Source organism: Pocillopora verrucosa, chromosome 5, assembly GCF_036669915.1.
Source record: "Pocillopora verrucosa isolate sample1 chromosome 5, ASM3666991v2, whole genome shotgun sequence".
NCBI classification, from domain to species: Eukaryota; Metazoa; Cnidaria; class Anthozoa; order Scleractinia; family Pocilloporidae; genus Pocillopora; species Pocillopora verrucosa.
This window is the reverse complement of record NC_089316.1, coordinates 9,808,090-9,817,137: the sequence shown is the minus strand read 5'-3', so window position 1 is coordinate 9,817,137 and position 9,048 is coordinate 9,808,090. Positions and strand designations below refer to the sequence as shown.

Sequence of the window (9,048 nt, the reverse complement as noted above, 5' to 3'; positions counted from 1 at the left end):
TTGGTTGACAATCAGCAGCTTCTGGAATTGGTTATCATTATCTTTATTTTTTTTTTTTTATTATTTTTTTTTAACATTTTTTTTTTATTTTCACTTAAAGCACAAATACTAGAGTAATACAAACAAATACAAAATTAATTACACTTACGCTACTCACTAACACTAATTACGAAATACTGCGTTACATTACATTCACAGTCGGCTAGATTTAATTTATGTTGTGGTTATATAATGATATAAAGGTTATCATTATCTTTATTCTCATGAACTTTATATTCGATTCAAAGCAGATAATGTAAGGAGAAATTAGAAGCCAGTCACTCTTAAGGATTAAAGGAATAATAAGCTCTTCTTACTACTAATTTGTACAATAGAGAAAAACAGCATCACGTTTACCAAATCGCTCGAAATACCGATTAATTCACTAAGGTGCTCAAGTCCATGCGTATCTCAAATCTAAGTCAGACTCGTGACTAGGACTGGTGCCATGACTATCTTGACGTTCTGCTTGTGAAGTAGAAACGCTTGACATTAAATCTTGAACTTAAAATTAGACTAGCTTAACTGCACTTTTACTGCTAATTAATGATATATTTATGTTTTGTTATTACTTAAGGATGATTTGATTCTAACAGTTTATGTTGGAAACGACAGCACTTCGAGTCTCTAAAACACTAGTTTAAAGAAGGCTCACTCCGTTGGCATATGGATGCGATGCAATATAGTGCGTCTTTAGGGCGTTCTTTTGATAAAATGCTTTACTACAAAACTGACATTGGAAAGGTTTCTTTGGAGCGTGTGTTCTCTTGTGCGTGTTCAAAGTGGAAGCCAGTGTAAATCCTTTCCCACAGATCTGGCATTTGAAAGGCCGTTCACCGGTATGGCCATAGATGTGAGCCTGCAAGTTTCCCTTCTGGTTAAAACCCTTTCCACAATACTCGCACTGGTACATGCGCATTTCGGAATGGGTTCTCAGATGGTACGTCAAATGTGTCAACTGCTTGAAGCCCCGCCCACATTTGTCGCACTTGTGGGGCTTCTCTCCCGTGTGAGTGTAGCGATGGATCTTCATGTCAATTTTCTGATGGAATCCCTTTCCGCAGAAGTCACACACAAATGGCTTGTAATTAGTATGCGTGCGCATATGTGTATGCAAGTTAGACGCACGGTTGAAGGCTTTGTTGCACTGCACGCACACGTACGGTTTTACGGTGGTGTGCGTCAGTCGGTGACGTGTCAGGTTTCCCGGCTGCCTGAAGGCGCGGCCACACTGCTCACAGATAAATGGTTTATCTCCAGTGTGGATGCGTTTATGAGTCGTTAACGTATTCGAGCGGCTGAAAGATTTGTCGCATACATCACAAGTGTAGCGGTATTTTTTGCTGGAGGAAGCATTTGTCTTGGCAGGTTTTTGTTGCAAATTCGTCTCTACATTGCTTGCAGTTTCGCCATTCTGCGGACCCAGTTTCAAATCTTCTTCAGAACTTGACGGGAGGAACGTGGAATACTCGGGAAGAACTGTTGATGTTTTCTCTTGTTTTACAAATCTACCGAGGTCACTGAATTGAAGGAAAGAAGACAGTTCGAACTTTCCGTCTCCATCCTTTCCGAAGTTGACACTAAAGGCAGAGTTGCATTGTGAGACACTGTTGTCCACATCTGATTGATGGCGCACCAATTTCTCGTTAAAGAACTCTCGTGAAATGCTTTCAGTAACATGACCTTCCCAGCCATCTCTCTCCAATTCTACGTCTTGTAAATCGTCTTCACCATCCCTGACTTCTTGTTTTATTCTTAACGGTACAAAAGTGCTGTTTGACTTTAACAGTTGTACGTCATCAACGGTTTCACCTTGAAAGTTTATATCACCAGAGTCGCGCTCAACCTTCATGGGTGCGCTGAGGTACTGGAAGGCGCTCTGATTGGCTGTGAAAACTCTCTCCTTTGATTGGTGGAACCCAAGATTCGAGGACTTTTGAAAATGATTCAATTCCAACCCTCTCTCTTTCAGGAAAGGGCCTTGGATGTCAACCGTGTGAGGGTCTTCGACCTCGGTCGCTTTTACTTCAGCATGCGGTAGCTTTTCGATGAATGCTTCTTCTGTACAGATAAAGAAAAGGAAAATGTAAGTTGCTTCTGTTGGACTATCATGGAGTAAAGATTTCTACCATAATTTTCCATTAACCAATATTTTCAGCCTAACATCAGCATGAACATTCTCCACACTAATCTCCATAAATTCTTAAGGTGCTGAAAAGGAGAATTTTCCTTTGAAAAATTAAGAGTTCTTTGCTTGGTGATCATTTCCTTTGTTCTCATTACCTTAGTGTTTGATTCAGAGGTGATATGTTGAGGAGAAATTAGATGTCAGTCACTCTGAGTGGTTAAAGGGTATTAAACATAGGTAGAAAAAACTGGGCGCTTTATCTAGGAGCATGTTGCATGTGGAAGCACACAAATATAAAACCCTGAAAATATTTTCGATGGAAGAGTGCATTTCATGCTATTTTTTTCTTCGAAGAACCTTCGAAGTTTTCTGAAAAAAAAAACTGCCCCTAATGATTTGTACTAAGTTAGAAAACGCTCGCATCTAGGCTGAGGACATGGTTGGTTTTCATTCTATAACTGGTGAATGAAAAAGCACAGATGGTGGTTTATTCTTTCAGTAAGTGATCGCAACTGTTGGAGTAAAAGGGATCGTTGACGTATCCCTTTTTAATTCCATACGTGACCAAGACAGAATTTCTTCTTAAATATCGATACCATATCAAACAGACAAGTGATGAGAGTAGGGAAAGATTTCAATTCCCCAAACCACTATCAAAATAATTGTAAGGTAGACAGTTATGAGAATTACTAATGAGATCTGGGAGTAAAAGTGTTAACTATGTTAACAATTTTGTAAAAAATGTCAAATATCAAAATTTAGTATATTCTGAAACGGAAAACAGCGTTGAATGCGTGCTCTGATTGGTTACTCAAACTCCGAATATCCTTGGTTATTCACCTCTGAGCTAAGCGCGCGCGATTTTCGCCCGAAAATATTGTAATAATTGCACAAATAAATGAGTTAAAATAATTTTTGTGTGTGTGTGTGCGTGTGTGAGTGTTTTATGTTATCTCACTTTTTTAGTGTACATGTCTACCAAAACAGCTTTTCATCTCCACTTCAGTGAATAGTGATTAAATATTCTTTGGAACCGTTTCAAATCGTTCGAAGAAACCTTTTGATTTTTCTTTGAAATTAAATCAAAAATTTAGTCATTGTTTAAGATATGGTATAAAACCAGAAACGTTAGGCGGCTTATCCTTTAAACCGGTTTTTTTTTAATGAACTTTATTTAACCGAATGGATAAACTGGAAAATCGGCTTACATTTAATTTGATATCAACCTATTCTCCACCGAGACCAAAGAGTTGATTCTCCTCTCTAACTGGCGCACATTGCCTTATCAGCCAGTGGCGAGAATTTCGTTATCTATCATAAAAGTAAATAGTTCCTCTTTCGATGAAAACGGTTCTGGTTTTAAGTAACTATCAATTGAAAAGGATTTTATTAAAAAGAAAACACGGAATTTTTTTTTCAGGATAATCTCTTTTCATTAACAGTCGTAAGTGGAACAGAACCTGAAATACTTTCTTCTCAAAATTAATTCGTAGTTTGTCACGCTAATATTAGTTACCTAAAATGGAACCGCTCGCTTTTGATTACTTTTTCGGAACTTTCGTTTATCAGAAGAAAATCCGCTCTCGCAGTTGATCTTCTCATGCGTTCAATGCGCTCTTTCGTCAAAAACTTGTCATGGTGGTGCACTTGGCGTGGTGTACTAAGTGCGTAATTATAGCAAATTTGGATTCCAGACAAGGCCGAGGGAACCATTAAATATCAGTTTTTCTCTTAAAAATCATCACTCTTAAGTATAAAGATTTGAAGACTGTCTGTAACCACGCGGTCTTACTCTGAGCTACCTCCAAGCTCGCACATGAAACTTGCGGAGGAGAACTGATATCGTGAATCAGTAGATCTTAAGCAAATTTTTGAGGCCAGAGGTTCATTTATATCGTTTTACCAGTGTTCTTTCCTTCTGTTTTCTTCTTCTTTTTTTCATACTCGCATCAACGTTTGTCGTTTGAAGGGTGATAGATAAACAGTCGAAAAAACCACAAAGGAAAACTCTATGCATTAAGAAATAGCTTCCTGGACTAACCTTGAGAACTGAGTGAGGTTGCTTCCACTGAGGAATTCCCAACATCGAAAGTCCTCTTTTTCAGATTGAAGTTTTGCGTCATTTTCTTTACGAGAAAGGATCTTGGCATCTTGACGGATCTTTTTGAACTGCAAAAGAGCAAAGCAAAGGCTATTTACTTTCCAAACTTAACGTGGCATATTTGATTTTGGCATGGGAATGAAACGAAACCTCACAAACATATTCACAGGACAGCCGACGGATCTCTCTCCCTCTCTCTATCTCTCTCCAGATTTCTCGAAGTTTTTCACTTTCTGCCCTTTCGTAAAAGCTGACCCTTGTGAAATATAAAAGCCTATCAAACCCTTACAGATTATTATTTACCGGAAAAAACCAGCAAACTTCTTCTTTGTCTTGCGGATTTGTACTGGAGTTCAGAAGGTTACGACGGTGAATGATACAAGTTTGGTTAAGCCGTGTTTACTTATCTGCATCAGCTGACATAACAACGATTTACTGGACACTGCGATTGGCGGAAGAGTTTAAACACATTTTCTTTAATTTGTGGACAATGAAGAAACCTCTTTCATTTACAGGAGTAGTCGTTAATTCATGTTACTTATAGCACGGCATCCCTTAATTAACAATTCTCTTTCATGACAACAATATAATCGGACCAAAAGGCAAATAATTATAACTCTTTGTTAAATGAAAGAACATATTTCTGGCTACGGAGACGGTTACTTGGAGATAAAACTCGGTAATTCGCTGTTCTTTTTCTAGCAATATATGCTTTGAAAATTTTCGGCATATTATTTACTTTGCTATATTTCCATTTTTTACTGAGAAAGACGACAATTTTTTTTCTTCTTTCGTGCGATTGAAAAGGTCCAGTCTGCGAGACGCCGAAAAATCTTAACGCTCTCACCTCCGCGATCTCACTGTCTCAAACTTTTAATCAACTTCAGACCAACCTAGAGTCTTTCCTTTCAGCTTACAACATCAAAGGATCACTTGTTAAGTGTACTTGATTTCTAGAAATCAAAATTGAATTTAGAAGTCATGAAGGTACCGCCTTTATTGAGACTCCTGAAAGTTTCAATAATTAAGTCCAACTATGATCGATGGAACACACACAGGTGAAATCGAAAGTCTCCAACAAACAATGAGTGGGTCTTTTTTCGTAGGCGATGTTGCCGAAATTTTTGAAGCAGCTAAATGTCACCTTTTTAAGCCCTAGATAAATTCAGAAGAGTCACCAAGCGGAATATTTTCTTAAAACAACTTGTTTTCCACTTACCCTCACTTCTTAAGATCTCTTCACAGCCTTAATAATTTTTTTTCGTTTATATGAACGAGTTCAAAGGTGTTGCCTGTCTCACAGGAACATCAAGTATACGTTTACAGATTGTTTCTCGTTGGTTACATGGATATAATACATGCAAAATACTTTGGTGTTTGCTCAGCTTTTGCGAAATTCGAATCTAAATTATGTCATTGTTCTTTGAATACTATTTGCGACAAAAGCCGAACGAGGTTTTTCAGTTGTAACAGCTCACATTTACAAATTCTTGTTCAAACGATTTTAGTTCACACTACCGGGCAAATTAAAATAGAAGCGAGGGAGATATTTCTTTAAAATCCAATATTTGACTTGATCAGATCATCGGCGCTTCAACTCAAGTCATCGGCATTTGGCAACAAAAAGAAGATTCGATCAAAAAATATCTTTATGTACTAAGTTATACTTAGACAAAGAATATAAAAGCTCTTTTAGCAGTACTACGAATTTTAAATAACGTTATTGAACCTAAGAATTCATTTACCGATTTCATTGTAATTCAGTATTTTTACACTTTGTATTTGATATTTTGGAACAAAGAGCTAATTTTCTCTTGTATAGCTAATTTTTATTTGGAATAATTACATAGATTTGAAGTTCCTAGCAGCGGCAAGAAATCTAGACTAGCTGGCGGCCGGGCGGAAAGTTTTCAACCGTTTTTCTTGTCAACTTCCTTTGCGTTCATCTGAGTGTGAATAGTTTTTACGGGGCGACGGTTACATGCATTCAATTTTATCGGGAGCTTTTGCCCATCAAACGAAAGCTTAGAGCAAACATGAAGTGATTTATTGATTTTGCTTGACCAAGTAAATTGCATTTTGGTGTTCTTATCAAAACTGTACTAGGATAGTAGAGATTGACGAATTGAAACTCAGAACCGACTTCGAATCGCGTTGAAATTTACTTTTCGTGCGTCACTTAGCTTTACTCGTTGTCAAGATGGGAAGCACGACGACACACCCGTTAAATTAAATACAGAATTTCCAGTCATTGGCTCAGTTTAAGAAAATCAATATCAAATTCTCATAAATATGAAATTACTTTTTTAAACGTAGTTTGCACTCTAGCCTCCGAAAACGTATTATCATCAATACAAATTTATTTTCATTAAAAAAAAAATTACCGAGAAAATAATAGGCTTCATAAATATTTTTTAATACCACATGACGTTCCACGCTACTCAGTGGTCAACCCATTGGGAATGTTACTTTTGTCAATTTTTTTTTCGGCCTTGTCAGTCAAAGAATCACTTTCAAGTGATTGAGATCACAGCAGAAGAAAGGTTTTATACTCTGAGTAAAATACATTAATAGCCACTCAAAATGGTCGCCTAGTAACTAGCCGCTGAATGAATTCACCGAAGACTCAAATTCTGTCTCGATTCTGTAGATCATAGCCAGCTTGTGTGCTTTCGCATTCTCAAAGAGCATTCATGATGCAATAAAACCCTGTACGTAAGCGCAGTGAAAACAAAACTTGAAATATTATTAAGTTGATTCAGGAGAGTTTTTCTGTGGCAAATTATATTAATAAAAGCTGAAAATAGGGGAAACTTTTCTTTTTTCTGTCAAATCTACAGTTCAATCACAATTACTCGGCCATGACGCCATGACGCTGAGATAGCTACTTCTGACTGCACATGTCAGTATTATTAACAAAAGCTATCAAAACCTTGATCATCAGTGGTCTTTAAGATACACAACAAAATATTCCATCTGTTCGAAATGAGAATACAATAATAATGGTATCACTAAAGTATGATGCAGTTTTAAGCCCCTCTATGTAAACAAATAAAAAGCTCTTTTAAAAAGCCGGCTAGTTGTTATTGTGAATAAAACCTTCTGCCGTAAATAAAGTATTCTCTTCAAGAAAAAGGAGCAAAATAATTATAAAGCTAAAAAAATTACAATAAATTATTCGTATTTTGACTTTTCCACTTATTTAGGGCTAACTGAATGAAATTGTGTGTCGATTCGATTCCTCTTATAACGTTCTTAGTCCAAAGTACATTTTTGACTTAGCAAAGAGAGACCAAAACACGCGCCAGATGACATAATAACCTCACTTTTAATTCAAAGCTTGGTAAGCTTTGTTAGTAATTGGAAACTACCGTGAGTCTAAAACTATCTTTTCCCCGTAAATTTTAGTATCCAACTCACATCCTTTTACTCAGGTTTGTTAGGGCAAGATACACGCAAAATATCTATTTAGCGATACAAGGGAGTATTTACGGAGCAGGTGTGATCTGAGAGAAGTGTAACTAATTTGATACGTTTAGTATGATTTAGGGCCTCCTTCACCCTAACGATCTGCTTAAAAAAAAAACTGTACGTTTGGTCCACGATATATTGGCGAAGAAAATCAAAAAGCTTAAATTGGATCGCGTCTCTATTCATTCATTCAAATACAAGCCATACAGAATTATCATGCACGCCCACCACACTGAGAATATTTTTTTTCTTGGCTCACCTTGAATGTTTTATACAAGTGTGATACATTTTTTTTTTTTTTTTTTACGTGTGAACTCTTGGTGGAATGATCAACCAAAGATAACATCCTTACCTCTCTGGAGAAACTCCTTTAAGTCAAGAGAGTTAAGAGCAAATAGGTCTTTCAATGTGATATTCAATTTCTAGACGTTGGTTCAATAATGATTAGCACACGCCTGTTTTGTAAAGAAACTACGTACGATAAAAGGCTGTGAGAACAATGGCACACGGGGTAACATATCGCTATGGAAACCTTTATTTTTCAAAAATATATTTTGAACGGAGCATTTAAACAGAGCGCTATGTTTTAGCCACAGGAAAGACGGCAATAAGTTGACTTCATTTTCACGTTTTTTTCTTCGATGCACATTCTGCCTTTTTTTTTCTTTTTTTTTTTTTTTCCTAAAGAGCTAGTTATTTCATTGCCTCTTATTTCATCGATCAATTACCTGTTTATCACACATTCAAAGTCGACATTGAGAGGTGCCTTTGTTTATGTAGCTCGACTGATTCGCTAAAAAGAGACGTTCGCGGCGAAATGTCCACTTATGTAAATTTCATCTCAGTGATTCTTGAATAATTGAAAACGCTTTAGAAGTCACGAACTTGAATTTTGCTCGATCCCTCCAGAGCATCTTCGTCGAACGCCAATCTTACCTAAACTTCACGTGAATGTTGAACCGCGGCATGGCAAAACATATCAAGTGTCGTGGGAAAATGAAACCATCTATTGAAAGTAATTTGAACTTGTTTCTTTCAAGTAACTTTCACCTGCTCTCACTTAAACAGCTGATTCACCGTTGTCAGCCAATTGAAAGGCGGCGAATAAGAGTTTCGCGTATCGTTTCAACTCCTAAAGCCCTGTTTCATGAAATCAGCTGCTAAACCCCGTAGGACAACTACTTTCCGGTCAATTGAAATTTTTTTTCCCGTACATAAAAGCGTCGATTTATGAACAATTTAATTCTATGTTTGCACAGCTCTCGGACAGTGTTTATACATTCTGTCTGTTTCACTTAATGGCAGTAAT

The 9,048-nt window shown here is 36.9% G+C and overlaps 1 protein-coding gene across 1 annotated transcript; it reads right to left on the bottom strand.

Moving 5' to 3' along the window:
- Positions 1 to 260: 260 nt before the first annotated feature.
- LOC131799638 (zinc finger protein 675-like) lies at positions 261 to 8,175 on the bottom strand. Its single transcript, XM_066167484.1, has 3 exons — positions 8,092 to 8,175; positions 4,209 to 4,336; positions 261 to 2,100 (listed from the first exon to the last, which is right to left on the bottom strand). The coding sequence occupies exons 2-3, from the start codon at positions 4,315 to 4,317 to the stop codon at positions 680 to 682; spliced, it is 1,530 nt and encodes a 509-aa protein (XP_066023581.1). The 5' UTR covers positions 4,318 to 4,336; positions 8,092 to 8,175; the 3' UTR covers positions 261 to 679.
- Between the last annotated feature and the right edge of the window lie 873 nt (positions 8,176 to 9,048).

Excerpts from the sequence above, each read along its gene's own strand:
- LOC131799638 (XM_066167484.1), bottom strand. The coding sequence starts at position 4,317 with ATGCCAAGATCCTTTCTCGTAAAGAAAATGACGCAAAACTTCAATCTG. Across the intron at positions 2,101-4,208 it reads AACCTCACTCAGTTCTCAAG|AAGAAGCATTCATCGAAAAG; the intron begins GTTAGTCCAGGA and ends TTATCTGTACAG.